At 53.3% G+C, this 24,458-nt stretch overlaps 1 protein-coding gene across 3 annotated transcripts in view; it reads left to right on the top strand.

Moving 5' to 3' along the window:
• GTF2IRD1 (GTF2I repeat domain containing 1) overlaps positions 1-24,458 on the top strand; it is a 104,936-nt gene that overhangs the window by 55,939 nt on the left and 24,539 nt on the right. For all 3 annotated transcript variants that reach the window (XM_080677702.1, XM_080677700.1, XM_080677701.1), the window contains exons 15-21: positions 2,136-2,183; positions 3,220-3,285; positions 4,293-4,476; positions 9,800-9,849; positions 11,502-11,585; positions 15,453-15,636; positions 16,165-16,193. In XM_080677702.1, the coding sequence (XP_080533828.1) occupies positions 2,136-2,183; positions 3,220-3,285; positions 4,293-4,476; positions 9,800-9,849; positions 11,502-11,585; positions 15,453-15,636; positions 16,165-16,193 (645 nt within the window). The remainder of the gene's footprint in view (positions 1-2,135; positions 2,184-3,219; positions 3,286-4,292; positions 4,477-9,799; positions 9,850-11,501; positions 11,586-15,452; positions 15,637-16,164; positions 16,194-24,458) is intronic.

The following is a 24,458-nucleotide window of genomic DNA, read 5'->3' as shown; positions in this document are numbered from 1 at the left end:
AAATTAAATAATTTTTTTTCTTTGTCTCCCCCTGCCTTTGAAAGATTCCCCAGGAGAGGACCTAGTCCAGTTTGGGGGGCCCAACAAGGCTGGCATAAGCCACTCCCAGTTTGAGACCCTGTGAATGGCTGGGTCAGGGCCTGGTGCTCTAGACTGTTGCTACTGCCAGGGGGCGTGGCGGGGGGGCGGGTTGGCACTGCAACATGGACAGCTCAGGCGGGGACAGACTCCAGGGCCAGGTCTCCCCTCTCCTGTGCCTCATAGGCCACCTGGTGAACTAAATAGGTGTTCCAGGGTGTGGCATCATCACCATCTGGCAGCTTTCTGCATCCTAGGATAGACACAGTTCCTGACTCCTTGTCACTGGCACCTGCCCAGGAATCCCTCCTTGGTGGCCCTGCTTGTCCCTCTGTCCCCACCAGACTCCTCTCTTCCTGTCTGCCCTGCTCTCCAGCGTATTAGTGGGTCCCCCAGAAGCTGTCCCGAGAGCGGTGCGTTGATTCATTTGGGAGGAGGCCCGGGAACACCAGGTGGGAAGTGGGGCTGGGGCAGTACAGTCATATTATCAGGTATGTGAGCACTGCAGGCAGCTGAGCTGAGGGCCCATGAGAGCCACTAGTCATGCGCTGAGATTACACAGCTGGGTGAAGAGGGAGCTGGGTTAGTGACCTGCCACATCACCCCCCATCATTGGCTGAGCGCTGTTTCCAGGGCATTAACCGCAAGCTGTTTGCTGGTTCTTCTCCCACAGCCAGTTCTTCGGTCACGTGGACCCAGCACGCACTGCCTGCAGTGTGTCCATTTCCCTGAGGAAAGGTTAGGCCTAAACCTCAGGGCTGGCCCTCCACCTTTTCAAGTCGGCTGTATAGATGAAACCTTCCAGAACCTTCCAGCTCCTTCCAGGCTGAGCCCCAAGGCTCAGGCTTATCTGATGACCCCAGATGTGCGGGCTCCCCTTCCTCAGTGATCGGGCCTTAACCATAGACAGCTCTCCCAGGATTTGCCCCTTTCCTTCAGCTCTGGACAGGGGGATAGCGCCCTGCATCCCTCATCACTGCATGCCCTCCAGAGCTGGGAGAGCAGACCTGGGGTCCACCTGCTCCACCATTCCCCAGCTCCGCTGCATCCTGGGCTGAAAGGAGCTGTTTAAGGGCTGAGTACTGCGTGTGAAGGCACCAGTGAGCTTCCTATGTCACAGCTCCCATCTAATGGTCACAAATGTTGAAAAGCCCCGGACCTTCCTCAGCCCCAGCAATAAAGGCTGCTTCCGAGGGCCTATATTCATCAGGGACCCGGCCCGTTCACCCCACTCCACTGTCACAATTCCCATGTCATCCCAGCCAAAACCCATCACCTCAGAGTTCGCCCCCTCCCCGTGTGCTCGCTCCCTTCCTGTGTCCCTCCCATCCACTGCTTTTCCTGGACACTGGGGTCCAGCCCAGGCGTCCCCTCCTGCAGGAAGCCTCCCGCCTCAGACCCCCCAGGCCAGCAGGGACCCCCCTCTACTTCCATGCAGCCTCAGCAGCCACCTCCCGTTTGCTGCCCTGCGTCCTTGCTACCTGTGGACAATAAGCGCCCTTCTTTTTTAGGGCAGAAAGCATCTGGAAACAAGGTTGGACCCATTGCTGGCAGCCTGGGCTGGTGCCAGTGCCACTTCATCAGCCCCACCCCCAACCACCAGACCTGGGATGGCTCCATGCCCTACACCTGCCCCTCCTCCCTCTGTCCCCTTATCTGATTCTGTTTCTCTTGATGGCATCAGTACCATCTGCCATTATGTGTTATGTCTGCGTCATCCCAGGAGGACAGGGCTTTGTCTTGTTCCTGCGTGTCCTTGGTGCCTGGAACAGAGCGTAGTGCATAGTAGGAAGGACGGGCAGGCACGGGGCTGGCCCTCAGGGGTGCTTGCCAGATGTGAAGGGATGCCTGGTCTCTGAACCTGCCCTCCTCACATGGAGCTGAGGGCAGCGTGCCTGTGCTCAATCAAGATCCCTGACCCCGTCTAGGGTCACTATGCCATGCTCCAGAGTCAGAGCCCCCGGCCTAACGCTCCTCACCTGTCTGACCTGACTTTGGCACCACAGGGTGCAGGAGGTGATGAACGTGGCTTCCCAGCATCCTCTCTTCTCTTTCAGACAAAGGCCCCAGCGAGGACCTGCGGCCAGAGGAGCGGCCTGTGGAGGGTAAGGCACTGACAACCTCCCCCATTTCACCCACCTCCCCATCTCTGCTGCCTCCCCTGCCCCTCATCTCTCCTTTCTCTCTCTTCAACACCTCGTTGGGAACAGAAGTCCAGTGGGCGGCCTGAGGTGGGAGGTTTGCAGACCTGCTTTCTAGGAGGCACCTGGTCAGAGGTACAGCAGCTCTTTCTGGGAAGGGAAACTGCAAGGCTTTCCATTTTTGTTTTTATACACACTTCTCCTTTCCACAAAGATTTTTCCCCTTATTTATTTTTTAATTGTTTGCCCCCATCATCCACAAAGATCTTAAGGATGAGGTCTGAGTCAGTCTTCCTGAGCAAGTACAATGTAGGCCTGAAAGCACAAAATTGGCTTTGTGTCCATCAGACATGCTCCTTCTTAGGAACACGGCTCGCTCCCTTCCTGCTAAGAATGAGACTAGGCCAGGAAGGGGGAGCAAGGTGAGGATGGGCCTGTTTCAACTCAGGAGTATCGGCTCCTGCAATGGAATGAGTGGGTGTCAGAGGAGAGAAGGGTCACTTCCCCAAACCAGGCCAGGCAGCTGGAACCGTGAAGTGTTAGCCGAAATCCACTGCCACCTGTGTGGCAACATCCTTAATTTGCAGGCTTAGCGTTTACTAGTTAGCCATTTGTATCCCGTAAGCGTCCATAGATGCAAGCGGCAGACCTTTTTTAATTAAGTTCAAAATATCGTGGCAGTTAACTGGTTAAGTAACTCGCTGAGCTGGTCTGGAGTGACACTTTACCTAGAAAGGCCCATTATCATTCTTGGGCCACAAAACCTCCCAGACCTCCGCTTAGCCTGGGGATGCCCTAGACTGGGTTTCATAGCAGGATTTGAGCCCAGGAGCTGCAGGCCTGTCTGGGGGTGCCATTTCTGAAGGAATACGTTACCTGGCCTTCCCCATCCCGAGGTCCCACCACAGGGTCACTCTGGGTGCCAGCAGAGCTGGGACCCACGCTGAGAAGCAGGGTGCTGCTGCCACTGAGGAGGCTCCACGCTGCTTTTGCCTTTCAGACGGCCACGGCGATGTGATCCGGCCCCTGCGGAAGCAAGTGGAGCTGCTTTTCAACACGAGATACGGTGAGCAAGGAACAGCAGGGTTGGGCAGCCTGGCCTGGCCCCCCATCCCAGCTGCTCCCTGCATGGGCACAAGGTGGGGAGGCCCGAGAGGGGCTTGGACCCACTGGGAAAGGGATGGGGCATCCAGGAAGTCAGGCACTGCCAGAAAACCCCAGCCTCTGCATGCTGCGTCTTGGCCTGCTCGGTCAGCAGGCTCACGCTCACTCACATCCGCCTCAGCCTCAGGTGGGAGAGGTCCTTACTCCACTGTAAGAAGGCCCCTCTGTCCTCGTGGGCACCGTCGTTCAGGGTCCTCAGGAGGACTCGTTACATAGCGAGGACTTTCCTACTAGAGAGACCAGGAGAGAGGATGGGGAGGCAGGATAGAAAGCTGTTCTTTATTAAGCACCTGTGGTTTGCCAGGCACTGGCTAAGTGCTTCTCACAGGTTCTCTCATCCCATCTCACAGAATTTTTGTGTCCTAATACCCATTTTTCAGATGAGGAGAATGAGGCCTGGTGAAGTGACATGGTTTCTCTGAGGCCCCACAACTAGTCAGTGGCAGCACCTGGCCTGGACCTCGGATCTGTCCTCTCCCCAAAGCATGGTGTTAGGCCACACAGAGTTTTGGGGTTCTTTATGGTGGCAGAGGACCCTCTGGAGGGCTTTTCTGGCAACAGAGGGACACATGGTCTTGGATGGAGCCACTGCCAGGTCTCACCAACCGGCAGTGGTTTCTCCTGCACTGCCTGGGTGTGAGGGCATGGACCAAGCATGAGTTTGGGATTCACATACCTCCGCTCTGGAGCTCTGGGACCTGCGATGAGGCACATCCCGCCTGGGCTCCAGGTCTCTTACCTGGGGACTGGGTAGCAGTACTCACCTCTCTGGAAGGTTAGAAAGGCTCAACTAAGTGCTGCCTCTAAAAGGTCTCTGGCACCTGTGGCCCCCGTGCAGACGGGGGAGGCGGGAGTTGAGGCCAGTGGCCCCATAGCTCTGGTGGCCCTACAGCAGCTGTGTCTCTGCAGCTAAGGCCATTGGCATCTCGGAGCCCGTCAAGGTGCCCTACTCCAAGTTCCTGATGTACCCAGAGGAGCTGTTTGTGGTGGGGCTGCCTGAAGGCATCTCCCTCCGCAGGCCCAACTGCTTCGGGATTGCCAAGCTCCGGAAGATCCTGGAGGCCAGCAACAGCATCCAGTTCGTCATTAAGAGGTAAGGCCTTGCCCGGCCAGCATGGCTCAGTGGTTGAGCATTGACCTATGAACCAGGAGGTCACGGTTCGATTCCCAGTCAGGGCATGCTCGGGTTGCAGGCTTGATCCCCAGTGTAGGGCGTGCAGGAGGTAGCCGATCAATGATTCTCATCATTGATGTTTCTATCTCTCTCTCCCTCTCCCTTCCTCTTTGAAAACAATAAAAATATATTTTTATAAAAAAGTAAAGAGCTGGGTCTGACATGTGTTAGGTTGAGATTCATTGGGCTTTTCAGGGAGGTGGGTAATGGGACTGACAGTCCTGATGCTCAGTGGAGAGGTCAGGGTGGGGACAGAAAGTTGGAACTATCAGCATTTAGGGGGCTACATGTACCTGGAGACAGCTTGCCACATTCATCGCCTTAAACCCAGACCTGAAGCCCTTGGGCGGCTCAAAGGTAGGAACCAAATCAATAGCAAATCCATGTGAACTGACTTTTCTTGTTGTTCACCTGCAGAAGCAGTCTCTCCCTTGTGCTCCTAAGCACTTCGTTTTTTTTAATTTATTGATTTTAGAGAGAGGAAGGGGAAGGAAAAGAGAGTGGGAAAGAGAGAGAGAGAGAGAGAAACATTTTTTTGTTGTTCCACTTATCTATGCATTCATTGGTTGATTCTTGTATATGCCCTGACCCAGGGATAGAACCCACAATCTTGGCATATTAGGACGATACTCTAACCAACCGAGCTACCCAACCAGGGCACCTGAGCATTTTTAAATGCTGTTTTCTATTGAGAAGTACATGAGGCTGGTGGCTCCGTGGCAGACTTAAGAGGTGGTCTCCTGGATCTTAGTCATTACTCCCAGTGACCTTCAGCAGGGTCCTTGGGGTATTCAGTGGGGGGCACTGTTCCACTTCATAGGATAGCAGTAGAGGTCAAAGCTTAGCAGAGGACCTGGCACTCTAAGAACTTAGTCACTGTGGGTTTGGTGGGGGTTTTTTTAATGTCAGGCTGATTGGGGTTTAATTTACATTCAATAAAATTCGCCTTTTTTAAATGTACAACTCTTTGAACTAGACAAACTCATATAGCCTCATAAACCACTACCACGATCAAGATACAAAGCAGTTTCCAAAAACTTTCCTGTGCCCCCTTTTTTGGCAGCCCTTACCCCTGGCAGCGACTAGGCAGAGTTCCATTATCATTTCGAGAATGTCATGTAAATGGAGTGAGACAGTGTATAGCCCTTGGCGTCTGGCTTCCTTCACTTAGCTTCTGAGATTTATCCATGGGGTTACCTGTATGAGGAGTCCATTGCTTTAACAATATAGCAATTTTGTTTTATTTATTTTTAACCCTCACCTGAGGATATGTTTTCTATTGATTTTTAGAGAGAAAGAGAAAAGGAGGAAGAGAGAGAAACATCAATGTGAGAGAGACACATTGATCGGTTGCCTCCTGTACCCACCCCCACCAGGGATCCAACCTGCAACCTAGGTATGTGCCCTAGGAATCAAACACGCAACCTTTTGGTGTACAAGATGAAGCTCTAAGTGACTGAGCCACCTGGCCAGAGCAAAAATGTAGCCGTTTTTAAAAGTGACTTTAATTCCAGTTTCCTGAAAGGCAAGTGAAGAAAGTGGTTCCAGTGGGAGAGTGATAAACCTCATCCAGTGCAACAGGTGGGGTGATGGGACGAAAGACTATCTTCTGGGGTGGTTTTAAGAGATTATTGGAGGAGAGAGATTGAACACTCGAGTGTCTTTATTATAGCATTCCTCATTTTAAAAATTAGCAAAAATACTGTTGGGACAATTAAGTGAAAAATAGCCACTTCTCATTAATCTTACTTATAAAAAGGATACATTTGGGAGGTGAGGTTCTAGAATTAGATAGAAGTGTGGCTACATAAATAACTTTGTGGATATAGTAAAAACCACTGATTGGTATGCTTTAAAAGTGAATTTTATGTTATGTGAAATACATCTCAATAGATATACAAATATGTGCATGTATGCATGTATGTATATGTGAATATTAGTTTGCTGGGGCTGCCATAATAAAGTATTAGAGTCTAGGTTGGCTTGAACAACATAAATTTATTTCTCTCAATTCTGGAGGCTAGAAGTTCAAGATCAAGGTGTTGGCAGGGTTAGTTTGTCCTGAGGCCTCTCTCCTTGGCTTGCAGATAGATGGCCACCTCCTCACTGGGTCTTCAAATGGTCTTTTCTCTGTACATATGCATCCCTGGTATCTCTCTCTGCATGATCTAATCTCCTCTCCTTTCAAGGGCACCTGTCAGAATGTCCTCATTTAAATTTAATCACCTCTTTAAAGACATTATTTTCCAATAGTCACATTCTGAAGTACTGAGAGTTAGGGCTTTGACATATGAAGTTTGGGGAGACACAATTCAGCCTATGCCAGAGGCCCAGTGCACAAATTCATGCACAGTGGGGTTCCTTGGCCTGGCCAGGCTTGGGCTGAAACAGGCTCTCAGACATCCCTCGAGGGGTCCCAGATTGCAAGAGGGTGCAGGCCAGGCAGAGGGACCCCACCTGTGCATGATCAGGTCCAGGGAGGGATGCGGGAGGTTGGTCAGCTGGGGAGGGACCGCGGGAGGGCTCCAGAGCATGTCCGGCCTGTCTTGCTCAGTCCCAATCAGCCAAACCCAGTAGCAAGCTAACCTACCAGTTAGAGCATCTGCCCCCTGGTGGTCAGTGCACATCATAGCGAGTGGTTGAGCAGCCTTAGCATATCATTAGCATATTATGCTTTGATTGGTTGAACGGACGACTGGACACTTAGCATATTAGGCTTTTATTATATAGGATATATATATAGATAGATATAGATATAGATATATACACACACACATATATAAATGAGAAATTATCACCTGCAGGAGACATCACTAATGGACTGACACTTTCTACCTGAACCTGACCTCTACAGCCTTCTAAATATTCCAGGCAACCACTACCTAGTAATTAGAGTTGGCACAAAAATCAAATTAAACTTTCTAAACCTTTGGTCAAAAAACATTATTAACCCAGATCCTTGAACTTGTATGCAAATTTTTGTATTTTTTTGTTCATTTTTCTGGAGAGACGGTTCCTTGCTTTTATCAAATTCTCCAAAGTTTAAAAACCCTTTAGAAATTTAAAACCATGGGAGTCTATCGGTGGGAGACTGAGACCCAGGGAGCAGTGCAGGGAGGTTCTGTCTGAACGTAGTGCAGTTCTGATGCTGACCACCCAGTTAGCAGGTCCCAACAGGGTCAGGGCTCAGACCCCAGCAAGACAAGAGCATCCCCACTTAAAGTTCAAGGGGCCCTGGGCCACCTACACTTCTGAGTAACTGGCTTCCCGTGACTCACCCAGGTTCAATAAAAAGCTAGAACAACTCACAGAATTCAGGGGAGGCTGTATTATGATCACAATTTTAAAGAGAGGATACAAGTCAGGACCAGCCAATTGAAGAGACACAAAGGGTGAGGTCTGGGAGGGCACTGGGCACAGAGCTTCCACGCCCTCTGCCATGAAATCAGGGCATGGCACGCTCTCAGCACATCGATTTATTAACCAGGCCTCTGCACCGAGCTTCAGTGTGTACTGGGATGCATTAAGCAGGCTTGGTTGTCTCCAGCCAACCCCACCCCACCCCCACTAGAAGTCAGGAGGTTGAGCTGATGTCAGGTGGCTGGGAGCCCCAGTCCTCTAATCACATGCTTGCTCTTCCTGAAACCCGAGTCAGCTTATCAGCATAAACATAGGTGTGATCCCAGAGGCTCACCACGAATAACAGACACTCCTGTCATTCCATAAATTCCAAAGATTTAGAGGTTCTCTCCCGGGAACTAGGGACAAGGACCAGACTAACTCTCACCCAGCACTGACTCTAAATGCCCCATTTTCAGTGCAGCCTGGTCCAGCTAGCATGGGCCTGCCCGGGTGGTGGGGGTCTGGGGTCTGGCCGCCTGAGGATGCTGGGGAGGCAGGCCGGCCAGAGGAGAGCTGACTACCTGGAGGAGTGGGACACGTAACAGCTACTTCAAACCTCCCAAAGGGAAGGAAGGGATGCAGACAGGGTCTAGTGTGAGGAGGGGTCTGTGGGGAGACTGCCCAGAAAGGTGATGAGCTCTCCATCACAGATGGGGCTGAGCAGGCCAAACTCTCGGGGCACTCTGCCCCCAGGTCAGGCGGCTAGCGGATGAGCACTTGATGCCTATCCTGGCAGAGGTATTGGCATTCGCTCAGTCCCTGGCACAGGGCTGGGCTCCTGGGGCCCAGAAGGGAGGAGGCACAGTCTGCCTTAGCCCACAGTCTCAGGAGCTGGAAAAGGCCTGACTGTATTCAGATCCCCCACCACTACCTCTCCCCTTCTCCTCATGGGGAGGCTGAGTCTCGGAAGGTAGAATGATGTCCCCACAGTCACGTAGGAGGGTCAGGAGCAGAACCCCCGACACCCAGGCCAACGTAACTTCCACAGTCCTGCGTTGTCTCCTCAGACTTGGATTTGTAAGGCCTGCTCCCCTCTTTTTGAACCAAGACAGGGTTACTGTCTCATTTCATATGAGAAAACAGAGGTCCGAGTGAGGAGGGGGTGTCCCTCAACTGGAGAGGCTGCAATGAGGGGGAGAGGGGCACATTATTTGAACTCTGCCCCTGGAGCCATGGGGTCTTGGGCATGTTACTAACCTTCCCGATGCCTCAGTCTCTTGGTCCTGAGAATGGGATGATAGAAACAGTGGCTACTTGCAGCACGTGGGGCGGGTTACTTCATGTCTGGGAAGGGCTTTGTGGAGTCTGTGTAGATACAGACATTAGTGGGAGAACTGGGCCTGGTCCCCGAGGCCCCTGACTCCAAAGTGAAATGGCAGCTCTCAGGTTTCAGCCAGAAACCTCAGGCCTTCCTTATGCCTCCGAGAACTTGCCACATCATCATCCCCAGTGGCTCCTACACTTAAAACCGGTTCTCTGGGGCCTCCCCAGACCATGTGCTCTGACCCTGGATAGCGGCAGTCATGCAGCGTCCTGGAACTGAGAGTAAGGCTGTCAGCCCCACCAGGCCAGGGCCAGGCTGGTCTCACTCCCGGCTGCATCCTCGGAGCCCAGCGCAGACGCACTCGCACATGCACACGCACACACACACCCGGCCCAGATCTCACACATGGATCAGCAGGACAGCTGCAAGGAGAAGGGCAGGGACCCCAGACCTGGACTGTCCAAAGGCAGAAGAGCCCATTGCACAGATGTGTAGACTGAGGCTCAGAGGGGCGGTCTGTGCAGGATGAAGGAGGCTTGGAGAGACCTTGGTGATACGCCCACTTGTATTTTCCAGGCCTGAGCTGCTCACCGAAGGAGTCAAAGAGCCCATCACGGACAGCCAAGGTACCCTGCACAGGGTCATGGGCTAAGGTGCGGGCTGGGCGTGGGAGGGGTCCCAGGCTTCTGCCACCACCCCTCCTTCTGCTTCCTCTATCCTCCCCTGACATTCCCCAACTGACCTCCCCATCGGATTTGCTCTACCTTTGTTCCTGGGTCTCAGGAGCTAGCTGCCTGCTCACCCTGGCTTCTCTACCCCGCCCCCAGAGAGGGATTCAGGGGACCTTTTTGTTGACAGGAACCTGAAGAGACAGGGCTTTCAAGGTAAGGTTGTAGCTCAGGATGGGGTCCACTGTCCCAGCGCCATGACCTTGACCTGGCTTGAGTTTGGAGGCCCACACTAGGGGTGGGGCTGGCTACAACCCCAGGACCTGGGGGCCTGGGTCAGGTGGGCTGGCAGTGGGGATGGGCTGTAGCCTGTCAGCTTTGAGTGAGAGACTCCACGGGAGTTTTGGGGAGTGGGGGTTCCATAGGGTGCAGGAGCTGCCCACTGTCCATCTGGCAAGTCAGCTGCCCTGCCCACTCTGTATTAGGCAGTCAGCCTTGCTCTTGCTGCTTTGAAGTCAGAGGAGGGGGTGTCGCAAGGGCAAGGAGGGCCCCCGCTCTCTAGAGAAGGGGAGCTGTAGCTGAGCCAAGAAGGGATGGGAGGAGGTGAATGTGGAGGGAGGGGAAGCGTGAAGAGTGGACCATGCCTGAGAAACAGAACCCGGACCTGCCAGGCTCTGAGGGGGAGGCTCTGCCCCTCCCATCTGTGGGGGTGCAGCATCACTTCTCAGCTTTTCGTTTGAGATCAAGTGTAGCGTCAGTGGGGGGACAGGGAACCACCGTCAAGTGCCTATTGGGGCAGCCCTAAGGTGGCTGTGAGTGAGTGGACATTTCCTAGGTGGGCCCTAGATGGTCACTGTGGCTCTGAGGAGAAAACGGGTCAGTGAGACCAGTGGCAGGAGGGCCAGCCCCGGAGGTGGGGGAGCCCTAGTGACAGGACCCAACTCCCAGAGGGGTGGCTGCTCACTGCCGTCTCTCACTCCTTCCCCAGCAGCTGGAATTTTCTGTGATGAGGGGACTGGAGTCTCTCACCGCACCCCAAGGCTCCTCCGACCCAGTCCTCTTAGTGGACTGGGGTCCAGATCCACTCCCTCACCTTTCCCTTCTCACGAGGCAATGCCAGGCATCTCCCCTGGGCAGGGGCCCATCAGGGGCCCCCCTGGCACGTGCTGGCATACAGTCTCCTTAACACACACCCTTGGGGTGAGTGAGTGACCACTGAGAGCTGCTAGGCCGGCTCCCTGCCCCTCTGGGGGCCGCCCAGTCACCTGAGCTCGCGTGTCCCTCCTCCGAGCCCACCGTTGCGCAGGTGGTGCAGGAACAGGTCCTGTTCGTGGTGTTTCTCCCTCCAGGCTTATTTATCACTGTGGTGGTTTTCGAATGTCAACAATTAATTCAATTTCCAGCTCATTGCTGTTGTTGTAACAGTGTGCGTCCTTCCGGAAAAACACACATCTCTGTTGAGATGTTAGCTCTGAAGGACCCGAGGGGCTCGCTCCAAGGATCTGATAATTGCCAGAGAAGGAGGTCCCCATAATTAGAAAATCATATTCCTTAAAAGTCACTAAGTGCCTTTTAACAGCCCCAATCCATAATTGTTTTTCACTTTGCAGAAAATTATGATGCCAGGCTTTCCCGGATCGACATTGCCAACACACTGAGGGAGCAAGTCCAGGATCTGTTCAATAAGAAATACGGTGAGCCCCGGACGCCGGGGTGGAGGGAAGCGGGCAGGGTGGGAAGAGGCAGGAGTTTCCCAGGTCCGCTGTGGTCACCTCTGGGAAAACCATTCATCCACTTATAGATATTTCTGGAGCAGTTACCATGTACCAGGCCCTGGAGATGCAGCAATGAAGAAAACGCACAGTCTCTGCCCTCATGGGCCCCACAGATCAGGGAAAAGAGAGACATTCAACAACTACACAGAATCTAATAGCAATGAGGAATTCTTCCACAATCATATAGGAAACGAGCAGGCTGTTCCAGAGAGAACAGCTTGTGTGCTTACCTTAAATCGGGGGCCAAGGAAAGCCTCTTTGAAGAAAGAACTGAAGGATAGTTAAGGAGTTAAGCAAAGTGTGAAGCAAGGACATTCCAGCTGAGATAATGGCATGTGCAAAGGCCCTGGGGCTAGTCCTTAGAAGGGGAGAGTGCTGAAAAGTGGAGGTGGAGATGGAGGGAGGAGAGACCCCATGGAGCTGGCCAGGAAGGAAACAGAGCTGATCATGGTATCAGCTCTGTATTTTGTTGGGAAGAGTGAAGTAACGAGCCACTTTGTGCTTTTGAAGTTTCTTCCTGGACGCTGTGAAGAAAGTGAATGGGTGCAGGAGAGCAAGGAGTGGATGGTAGTTCAGAGGTTGGAGTGATGCTCTTGGGCAGGGCCCTGGCCTTGGTACTAGAGGAAAGTGGGTGGAGTCAAGATGTGCTCAGAGAGAGAATCACTGGTGCTGAATTGGCAGGGAGCCGGGAGGCCTCCCGTTGAGTCCTGGCTTGAGGAATCAGTGAAGATGCTCAAGTAGCAAAAACAAACTAAAACTGGCTTGAACAATAAAGGGGGTTAAATAACAGTGACTATTTATGATCTCTCATTGGTGTCAGTGAGTCAGCTCGTTCAGGGTGCCTCCCAAGGTTGCCGCAGACGGTGGCTGGGACTGGGATCACCAGGACAGCTTCCTGGCTCGCATGTCTGCTCCCGGGCTGGGGAAATTGCTGGTGCTGGAACAGCTGGGCCCCTCGGGCATCTCTCGGTGTCTATGAGATCCCTTCACGGGGCCTTTCCAGCATAGTGACTCCAGGGTAGCTAGAGTCCTACTTGTCAGGCAGGACTCCTGAGGCGCCATCCTGACAGAGCCAGGTGGAAGCTGTGTTGCCTTTTATGACCCAGCCTCAGAGGTTGTGCAGAGTCACCTCTGTTGTACAGGTTGAGGCAGTTACAAAGTCCCATCCCCAGTTCTCTGTTGGGGAGTGTAGAGGTTACACGGTAAGAGGAGCATGTGGGATGGGAGGAAAATCGGTGCAGCTATCTTTGGACAGTACAGTCAGCCAAAACTCATAGCATGGGAGGTCCGGCAGAGGGATGGCCTTCAGGGTCAGCGGGATCCAGCAGCCCAGGAGTACCCTTGGTGTCTTCCCACAGTGTCAGCAGCATCTCAGGCTGGCTTCCCGCTTGTTGGCAGAATGGCCGCAGCGGGTTCAGACATCCCATCTGCACAGTCTGGAAGGAAGGCAAGGGCTGGCTCTTCCATAGGCTTTCTCAAGAGAGCCAGGTTGTTTCTTTCCCAGAATTCTCTGAGCTTTCCTCTTGTTTCTTATTGGTCCCTGTTGAGTCATATGTCCATTCCTTACCCAATCTCTGTGGCAGGGAAATGCCACATGCTCATTGGGTACCTGGATCTGTCACCATGATGGGGGGGCGGGGGCCGCAGGGGAGTGGATAGAGCACATGGAACCCCAGAGACAGGTGGATACCCAAGCTGTCAGGGAGAAGGGGCAGTGCCATCACTGAGGGGAGGAGTTAGGGAGGAAGTAATGGGTTCCATTTGGGACGTTACGTTTGAGGAGTGAGTGGAGAGGAAGTCTGCTGTTCAGAAGGGTATATGGATTGGAACCAGAAATTAGGTCATGGGCCCTGGCTGATGTGGCTCAGTGGGTTGAGCGTCATCCCATACACCGAGAGGTCACCAGTTCGATTCCCAGTCAGGGCACATGCCCATCCCCAGTAGGGGGCGTGCAGGAGGCAGCCAATTATTGTTTCTCTCTCCCTCTCCCTCTCTAAAATCAATAAAAGCATATTTTTTAAAAAAAGAAGAAGAAAGTGTTTAAAGACACTTGTGTCTTTAAAACAAAATTAGGGCATGGGAGTAGAGGAGACACGACGGGGTGCAAACGGGGCAAAAGAGGACCCAGATTGAAGGCCAAGAGGGCTGTGCTTAGAAGTCAGGTCCAGGAGGAGGGGGAGTGGCCAGAACGAGGGGAAACCAGGGGAGTGCGGGGTCATGGACACCCAGGAGAAGGCCTCAAGGAGGAAGTGGGCATCTGTGTTGGATTTTGCCAAAAGAGTGCAAGTGTGTACAGGGTTTGCAACATGGAGGCCACCGGTCATTGTGGCAAGAGCCGTTTCGGAGGCGAGAGGATAAGGAGATGGCAGTGTTCCCATTCGTGGATTATGGGTATAAATGTTCCTTTCTGTCTGAATTTTCTTTATTTCAAAAAGAGGATCTCTTTGTAATAGCATATAAACTAGTGAGCAGCAAAGTCAAGATGAAGAAGTAAAAGTAGACTGGAAATCCATAGAGATCGAAAGTAGATTAGTGGCTGCCAGGGCCTGGGGAGAGGGGGCAAGGGGAGTGGCTGCTAATGGGCACGGCATTTCTTTTTGGAGTGATGAAAATGTTCTGGAATTGGGTAGTAGAGATAATTTCACAACCTCATGAGTATATTAAAAACCACTGGATGGTGCACTTCAAAATGGTACACTTTATGGCGTGTGAATTCCATCTCCATTGAATAAAACTAACGGGCTGAAGCAGTGGCACGAATCCAGAGGTGACATGAAGACCTGCTAGAGGCAGGGCACTCATCAGACTCTGCGTTTCCTAGGCGTCCGAGCAAAAAGGGAAATGAGGCAAGTTCTGCCATTCTCGGTGCCCGTGAGATAAAAACTAGTGTATGGCCCAGCTGTTCTTTCTAGTGCAAGACACATGGAGATTGCTGCCGTGTGTCTTCGTAAGGGGCATCCTGTGGCACTGAGGATGATGCTCTCAGCCAGCCCCTCAGGAGGGCCCCGTGAGCTCAGACCTCCATCCGCGTGGATCTCCAGCTGGACCCCATCTAAGTCTGGGAGAGCCATGAATGTTCAACTCAGCTTCACAGCATCCGGGGCTACGATGCCTGCACCTGGTCCGTGGTCCCCGTGGGCAAGAACCATGGCAGGACTAGCCGGGCAGTGCCTCAGTGGGGCAGCAGTTCCACCTCCTCACCCCCGGACTGCCCCTAGGCCTGCTGTCAGACAAAGCACTGTCACTGGGATGGAAATGTCACAGCCCTGCCCAGAGGCCTGGTGACAGGAAGGAGACCAGTGCTCAGATGTGGGGAGAGGGCCCAGAGGTCTGAGCTGCGCCCTGGCTGGCCTCAAGCTGCTTTCCTTGCTCCCAAATGCCATCTGCCCTTTCAGGCCAGGCCAGTCCTGAACCAGGGGAGGCAGAGCCCTGGAGCTGATGGAGAGCCAGGCATTGTGGGAAGGGCGGCTGTGCCCACAAGGTACATCCTCTAGGTGGGCTTTCAGATTCTCGGATGAGAATTATTAGCCACTTCCCTCTCCCCAGCAGCCGTAGCTACACGTCCCCTGCCCACTCCTCAGCCCAGGTACAGACTCACACACCTGGCCCCCGAGGCCCCCTGCACAATACACCCTCACTCCCAGTCCCCCACTGATTGTGCCTTTCCTTGGTACTAAATGACAGATTTCTTTCACACTCATGCACGAAGCACCCACACACACCTCCATTCTCACACCAGCAGTGCCTCTGGCTCCTAATGACACTTCTTCCATCCGTCATCCACAGGGGAAGCCTTGGGCATCAAGTACCCGGTCCAGGTCCCCTACAAGCGCATCAAGAGTAACCCCGGCTCGGTGATCATTGAGGGGCTGCCCCCAGGAATCCCATTCCGAAAGCCCTGCACCTTTGGTTCCCAAAACCTGGAGAGAATCCTCGCAGTGGCTGACAAGATCAAGTTCACAGTCACCAGGTACTGGGGGGAGAGGCCGGGTGAGGAGGCAATGGTAGCATGCGTGGGGGCTTGCACAGGGGACCCTTGGCCTTTCCTCCGGTTGGTCCTGCCCTCCCTGCAGGACGGTGCAGCTGTCCCAGTGTCAACTTGGGTCCTGGGAGTTCGGGGGAGGACTGCAGGCCAGCCGGGGTGCAGAGGGCCCCCAGAGGTGAGACCAGCCACCACATCATAACCACTATAATAGGCACGGCCTTCATGGGTACTTTCTACCTGCCCACTGCACTCCTAGCCCCTGGGAGAGGCATCAGGCCCACTTCAGAGGGGAGTAAACAGAGACAACTTGTTTGCCCAAGGTCACAGCCATCCAGGACAGAGCCAGCAGGAGACCCTGGTCACCATCTTCTGCGCAGTGTCCCGTGCACACGAATCACTGCCCATCTTGTTAAAATGGCAGATTCTGATGCAGTAGGTCTTAGATGTGCCCCAAACATTTCTAATGAGCTCCCGGCCCCTCCCCTGACACTCCCCTCTCTGCTTCTCTTCCAGGCCTTTCCAAGGACTCATCCCAAAGCCTGGTAAGAGGCATCGGCTATGGGGGGAGCTGCTTAGCATGGGGGGCCGGCCATGGTGCTGGGGGCCAGAGGCTGGAGCCAGGCTGACTGTGGGACACAGGGGGTGGGGCCCTGAAGCAAGAGCCAGGAGGAAGGCCAAGCTGGAACCTGAGGCAGAGGAAGGGGTAGTGGGAAGCACCTGTGACTTTTAAGCTTTGCCCAGCCAGGGTTCCGGAGGAAGGGCTGGGTCCCTGCCCCTCACTCCTCTGGTGGAAGGGCCCTGGTCGCCTTTGGTGAGTAGCTGAGGTTGGTGGCAGGGCTTTCTAACCTCGGAGGGCTTGGCAGTAAGATGGAAGGGGCGCCCACCCGGCCTCAGATGGTAAATGCCTCTCCTGACCCCTTTCAAGGCATTCAGCCCCTCCACCTCCTCCATGGCTGTGTCCTGCACCCCCCCCCAACGCTTAATGCGCAGAGGCTGTCCCTGTGGGGGCAACATCGCCACCCGATGAGCACTCCGGGCTGGCCAGGCCTGTGTATGGAGAGACGGGGAGCCCTGCCATCTCACCCCACACCATGCCCACCCCAGAAGCCACTGCAGGTGTGAAGACCAGCCGGCCTGTGTCCGTAGGGGGGCTGCACGGCTGTGCTGGGAATGGGTGAGCCGCCACAGCAGGCCCACATCAGAGGAAGCCTGCCACCCAGGAGTCTGGTTCACAGTCCTGGACACAGTGCAAGGCTCCCACCTGCATGGCATTGGCCCCTGCTCCCTGCGCCCAGGCCTGGCTTGGTGGGCTTCTGGGGAAGGGTCAGGAGGCCATCGAACTGGAGGGGGCAAGACTTCCTAAGGGTGTAGTGATATGGCAGCTGCTGTCAGGCTGCAGGGACCCCCAGGAAGGGAAGCGAGAGTGGGGGTGACTAGGGAAGGTTTCCTGGAAAGGAAGGCTCCAGTTGGGCCTCAGGAGAAGCCAAGACTTGGAGAGGGGAGGGAAAGGAGGTGTTTGGTTGGTAACCCAGATCCCTGAGCTCTCAGAGGTGTGAAAACGGCAAGGTGAAATTACTAAGGTGGAGCTGGGGGAAGTGGTAGTAAAAGCAGCCGTGGTGGCTCTGACCAAAGATGACTGGTGTCAGGCCCGCCTCATGGGGGCTCATCTTACACGTTTCCAAGGCCCTCCTAGGGCCAGCTGTGCTGTAGGCACGAGGGCTTCAGCGATGAACACAGAGGAGGCATCGCGTTTACTCCTCGGGCCCATGATAAGGTGCGAGAGCTGGACGCGGGGGAAGAGCTCAGGGTTTCAGCGATGTGCTGCCTCACACGCCGAGCAGGTGGCCTGAAGGCCCATCCTCTTGGAGAGGTGGAACCAGGGGCCCCCTGATTCAGATGCCCACAGTGGAAGTGAGTGGTTCCCCAGGAAGCAGGCTGGGGACAGCAGGGCAGATACATAAATGCTCAAATGCTCATGAGAACATCATAGGCCTATGGACTTGCACAGCTCCCTTCTCTTTTTAAGCCTTATTTTATATATATATTTTTTTACTAGAGGCCTGGTGCATGAAAATTCATGCACTGGAGGGGGGGTCCCTCAGCCTGGCCTGCCCCCTCTCACAGTCCGGGAGCCCTCAGGGGCAGGAGGCAACCCGGTGATCAGGGGAAGATGACGCCCCATCACACCTCTGCTGCTGCCACTGCCGACAGCGCAAGCCTCAGCCGGCCCTGGTTACCTGAGCCTCAGGCGGCCCTGGGCAGCTGGGCAGCCGACATCCGAGGCTTGTCTGTGCTCGGGCTGGCCCTGGGCGGCTGGGGGGCTGAGGGAATTGGAGGACTCCGGCACCCCCGGGAGGCTGAGGGGACTGGGCGCCGCCATCTTGTGGCTGTGGGTGCCGCCATCTTTGAGGGCATGGCAGTCGATTAGCATATCCCTTCCTTATTGGCTGTGGGCACCGCCATCTTTGAGGGCAGGGCAGTCAATTAGCATATTCCCTCTTTATTAGATAGAATTGATTTCAAAGAGGAAGGGAAAAGGAGAGAGATAGAAACATCAATGAGGAGAGAGAATCATTGATCAGCTGCCTCCTGCACACTCCCTACTAGGGATCAAGCCCACAACCTGGGCATGTGCCCTGACCGGTAATCGAACCCTGACCTCCTGGTTCATAGGTCGACATTCAACCACTGACCCACACCGGCTGGGCACACAGCTCCCTTCTCATTGGCCCTGGGAACCAGAACACACCTTCCCTGGCACCACCAGCCCATCTCCCCCGGCTGCCTGGCCCTCCAGGACCTGCCTTGCTCCAGGACCGTGGTTGGCAGCCTGTGGTTCTCTCGCCTGGCTCCAGGGCTGATAGACATCAGTGCCTGTGCCCCTGAGTCAGCTTCCTGCCACTGCCTGCCCTGACTTGGGTTTCAGCCCAAGTTGGTGTCAGTGCTGGGCCCGATCCCATAAGCAGCAGCAGGAAGCATGGCCAAGCCTCCCTCTGCTGATGAAGACTAGAAATGTAGTGAGGCACCCCTTGGCCTCCCCTCGGCTTCCCCTCTGCTCCCCAGCCCCTCCTCCCCAGAAGAAAGGGTTCCCTTGGAGGACTGAAAGGGGCACGTACATTTTAAATAAGTTTGGAAAGCAGCAAAGAATAGTCATGACGCCTGATGTGTGCTGTGCTGTGAGTTCAGTGCTTTGCACTGGCACCTTTTTCTGTTCCCTGCTAATGGATGGTGGGAGCTTCAGTGACTTGCCTGGGATGGCGCACCTGGAGTGAGGGAACTGTTGGCTCCGAGCCTGGCTCCCTGCATTATGTCAGGAGGCCATGGTCACGGGCAGGTGGTATGTAATTCAGAGCAGTCATCGCATAGTGAAGAGTCAGGCTTTAGAGAGAAACACTTGGGGCAGAGGGTCAGCCAGCAGCCGTCACTCGGACCACAGAGCTCCTGGGTCCTTCCGGGGGTGACCGCTTTCACCAACCGGGGCTTACCCTCCAACTAGGAAAGCTTGCAGCTCCTCTTGCTGTTTGAGCAGCTTCTTGAACCTCAGCCATCAACCCCCAGTCACTGTGCCAGTCTGCCTGCCCACCTACCCATCGGCCTTCCCTTTGCCTCCTCTATGCACAGAGAGAGGCCTTGGAAATACTTTATCGCCCACATGGTGTGGGAGGAGATGGCAGGCTGCCTGGAAGAGGAGGTGGAAAAATGGCCCTGGCCCCAGCCCTCAGGGATGGAACTGCCAGCACCTTTCCAGGCATTGGCACGCCGGACTGGGTGGCAGCCTGGAGGGGCCAGGCAGACTGGCTTGCAGGCCAGCTCCAAGCCTACTCATGCCACTTGTCATGCTAAGCTGGGAAGGTGTCCAGGCTCACAGGAGACTGAGGGTTCACTGGAGGTCATTGAGTGCTGTTCCTGCCCCAGAAAGGGCTGTTCCAAATCTTCCATGAGAAAAATCACTGAAGCCCGATACAGGCCAGCATCAGGGGGTGATGTTGGAGCAGGACCTCAGGTCTCTGGGGAGGCGAACGTTAGCAGGGGCCCTGGGCATGTGGAGGAATAGCTGGTGATCTCTAAACAGGATGTCAGCCATGGGAAAGCACAGGCTGGTGTTCAGACAGACCCAGTTCAAATCCCTGCACCCTTTACTAGCCATGTGACTGGGCTCATTCACGTCCTGAGCCTACGCTTCCCCATCTGTCAGATGGAGATAGTCATACCCACTTCCCAGGTGATCTGAATTGGACAAATGGTGGGCAGTGGTGGGTGAGCTCTGGAGGCCAGTTTCACCCTGCTGCCTTTGTCCTGACACTCAAATGAGTATGTAAAGCCTTCAGCCCTGGACCTGCTGTGGGAAAGCACTCAGCCAGTGGGGGTGGCAGTTATTGTTATTCCAGAGGCTCTGGAAGGTTCCCTGGAGGAGGTAACATTGACCTGGGCCTTGGAGGTGAGCAGAACAGTGTGTGGTGCTGGCACAGGGTTCATCGGTACCCAGGGGACATGGCTAGGGCACCAGTAAGTGATGCAGCCCATTCAGCTTGAGGGTATGGTGTGTCCTGACAAAGAGGCAGCCCTTATCCTGGCACAGTGGAGACTTGGAGACTTTCCTTTCTCTTCTGTCCTCTTCTAAAAATACGGAGTGAACCTTAGTCGGCTAACTCAGAAGTGTATGATATGAACTTTCTTTTTTATTCTTCTAAAATTGAACTAGATTTCTACCAAAACCCACCATTACATAGTGGCAGAAACTTAATCTGAGTCTATTTAGGGCCCCCTTTCCCCCGGACTTGTGTCCAAGTTTCAGAGGCTTTCATAGTGCCAAGAAATTTTTTTTTATTCCATTAAAATGTATTTTTATTTTATTTTATTTTTTAAATTAATTTCTTTATTGATTAAGGTATCACATAGTTGTGCTCATCCCCCCATTCCCATCCTAAACCCCTCCCCACGCATGCCCCCACCCCCCTGTTGTCCGTGACCACTGGTTAGGCTTATATGCATGCATACAAGTCCTTTGGTTGATCTCTCCCCCTTACCCCCACCCTCTCCTACCTTCCCTCTGAGGTTTGACAGTCTGATCGATGCTTCCCTGTCTCCGGGTCTGTTTTTATTCATCAGTTTATGTTGTTCATTATTTCCCCCAGATGAGTGAGATCATGTGATACTAGAAATACTCTTATAAGAACCGAAAATGAGACAAGCAATAATGGTTATGCTGAGAAGTGCCAAGAAATTAGGAGCGGGGGGCCGTCAAGTCTTGAATGTCATGTGTCAACACTGGTACGCAGAAGATATCCATGGACAGTTGTCCACCCAGGTGATTGGAGAGACGGCCCTTGTTCCTACCCATTGAGCACTGCCCCCACCCCAAGGGCCTGGAACCTTCTATGAAGCCCACCTCTGCAGCCACTACCACACTGCAGAGGGTTGGACATGACCTGTGCTTGGGGAGGGCGGAAATGAGGTGCTGGGGGGTGAGGCTTGGGAAGGAGGGGAGCTTCCCTAGGTAGGGAGGGACCCTTTGAAGGATGGCTCTCAGATTTTCCTTCATTTATTGGAGGCTCCCAGAGAGGCCTTTCCTAACAGAAACATCCTGAGAAGATGCATCGAAAGGAAGGAAACTATGCTTTGAAAATAAATTGGTCATTAAATCTGGGGCTTGGACAGTGTGGCCTGGAACAGTGGGCTGGCCCAGAGTGGGGCGAGGGCATGGCCATTCCTGGGCTAGTTTTGTACTGAGTCCAAAGAGATGACCCCACAAGGCCATTAGCATTGTCCCAATGGGTACACATCTGCCCACAGGGCCTGCATTTCCCCACTGGTGTCTGTAGCCTTTTCAGCTCATGCTGAGTGGTGGTAGGCTCCTGGCTAGAGAGAAAGAAGGCTTGGGCTGAGCATGGGAGGGCTTTCAGGCCTCCAGTCAGGGGAGCTGTGGACCAGGGGCTTCATGGGACCCCTGGGGAATGGGCATTCAGGCTGGAGGAGCTGGAACGGCAGAGGGATGGTAGGGCCAGGCCCCCCCACTTATACTAGAGTGAGCTCTCGCCTAACTTCAAGGAGCCGAGGTAACGCAGGTCTGACCTCAGGAGCCCAAGCCAGTGAGGCCTGGAGAGGTCCACAACATTGGTAGCCCACCTGCCTACAGTAACACTGAGTTCAAGGAGGGAGACTGGGCCAGGGGCCAGAGAGGTGGGTGGCTGGGGACACTAATGGGTCGTCTCTGTCCTCCCAGGCATCCAGCTCGCAGGAACAGATGTGCACCAGGGGCCACAGATCATTGGGCACGGCAGGGTTGTTTGCTATGGAAGGGGCTCTGGGTGAACCTGGCATCACCCTCTGTACTCAAGTCCAAGCGATCTCTCTGAAAACCCAGAGGGGAGGACCTCTTAAACCTGGTACAGCAGAGGAAGCAGTTGGGGATATGTTGGGCAGAAGCAGTGACTAAGGAAGCAGGGGCCTCGGCCCCGGGAGCAGGTGTAGTAATAGCCATAGCACATTCTCCTAGTGCAGTGGTCGGCAAACGGCGCTCGAGAGCCACATGCAGCTCACGAGCCGCGGTTTGCCGCTCCGTTGACTAATGAGTTTGTCGACCACTGTCCTAGTGGGTCATAAAAACCTAAAGGGAATAGCAAATACATGCCCATGCTAAAGAATCTGAAAATATAAACATCTAACTGGCCATGGCTGTTCATTTTTATGATGATACGTTTCTTCCAGATTTTTCCACAAGCCTATTAATTTTACATCTCCCTGTTGTTCTTTCTCTGAAATTTACATACACAAAAACTTAAAACATAAGTATTTCCCCATGTCTTTTTTGTTATTTTGTTGTTGTTGTTAATCCTCACTGGAAGATATTTTCCCTGTTGATTTTTAGAGAAGGAGGAAGGGGAAGAGGGAGAGGGAGAGAGACAGCGAGACATCGATTGATTGCCTCCTGCATGTGCCCTTGACCCGGAATCAAACCTGCAACCCTCTGTGCCCAGGCTGACGCTCTAACACTGGCTAGGGCCCCATGTCTTTATTTATTTTTATTTTTAAAAATATTTTTTGTATTGATTTCAGAGAGGAAGGGAGAGGGAGAGAGAAACATCAATGATGAGAATCACTGATTGGCTGCCTCCTGCACACCCCCCAGTGAGGATTGAGCCTGCAACCCAGGCATATGCCCTAACTGGGAATCGAACCCTGACCTCCTGGTTCATATGTTGATGTCAACCACTGAGCCACACCCAGCTGGGCTGGCCTCAGGTCTTTAAAACTCTTTATAATATTCCCTCATCAAGCTGCATCATAGTTAACTACCCTGTCCCCCAACTGTGGACATTGAGACACTCCTCACACTATGGACACCTAATATCCACATCATGCTCATGATCTGTCAATTACAAGGACTCCCCATACCAGCACAAGTGATCTATCCCAATAACTTGTCTTAAAGGAAGAAACTGAGATAAAGGGACCTGCTCGAGGTCACTCAACACGCATTCAGGATCTCCCCGCCTTCATCTTTCATCTACACTGGGTGGCTCTTTGCTGCCCCCTTCTGGCTGCCAGCATCTATAACATTGGTCCTACCTACCTAATCCTTTAGGCTCACAATCCTTTGGGTTCATTTATTTATACAACAGAAATTTATTGAGTATCTGCTCTGTGTTGAGCAAGATATAGGAATACAAAATATTCAAAAATCTCCTCTTGTGGTGCTTATAGTCTAGTGAGGGAGACAGATAAATAAGAAGAGACAGTTTTACCCAATAGTGACTAATGCCATGGAGACAAATACAACAGATAGGACTGTTAAGAAGTGAGGGTATAAGCCAAGTAGAAATCCAGGTCAAAACATCCCGGGGGTGGGTCCAGTCGATGGAAGGCCCTGGGGCCCTGGACATATTTTGAAAGTAGAGCCAACAAGGTTGCTGATGCTGTAGGTGTGAGTGTGCGGAAAAGAGAGAGGACAAAGTTGACATTGTGGGGGAGGAACAGACTTTCCTCAAGAACCTTGAGGTTCTTCTGGCTGGTCTAGTAATCAGATAGACATGAGACATATTAGCATGAGAATAAAACCAAGTTTAATACATATGTGTGGGAACCCTGCATACAGGCGAGAGTCAGAGGCCCCACATGCAGGAGATGTTCAGAATAGAAAGGGGGGCTGAGGTATATAAGACATTCTGAGCCAGGGATGAGGTAATGCACCTTGGGAACTCCAAAGGGTCATTGCAGGAGGATAAGAGCAGTCATTTAGTAAACACAAGTTTGCGCTGTCCTGTAGATAGGTCAAAAGAAGTAATTGCCTTTATTATTATTTTTAATATACTTTTATTTATTTCAGGGAGGAAAGGAGAGGGAGAGAGAGATAGAAACATCAATGATGAGAGAGAACCATTGATCAGCTGCCTCCTGCACGCTCCCTACTAGGGATCGAGCCCACAACCTGGGCATGTGCCTCTGACCAGCATCAAACCTGGGACCCTTCAGTCCGCAGGCTGACGCTCTGTCCACTGAGCCAAACTGGCTAGGGCAGAAGTCGTTGCCTTTAGTTCAAAACAATCTGCATACCACAGAGGCACATCGAGGTGGGGATCAAGATGTTGTCCTGAACAACTGGAAAAGGATAGGGGGCAGGATCTGAGTAGTGGGCAAGTTTAACCCCCAAGTAGACAGGCAGGTCAGGCAGTTGGATCCACAAATCCGGGGGTCCCGCTAGACACGTGCAGTCGGGAGCCCGTCTGTATTTCAGTTAGGGAACTGGATCACAGTGAGGATGAGGACAGTCCAGCCAGAATGGGTGGATTATAGAAGGCTAAACTCTG

Source organism: Plecotus auritus, assembly GCF_963455305.1.
Source record: "Plecotus auritus genome assembly, chromosome: 7".
NCBI classification, from domain to species: Eukaryota; Metazoa; Chordata; class Mammalia; order Chiroptera; family Vespertilionidae; genus Plecotus; species Plecotus auritus.
This window is presented reverse-complemented; position numbering and strand designations above follow the sequence as displayed.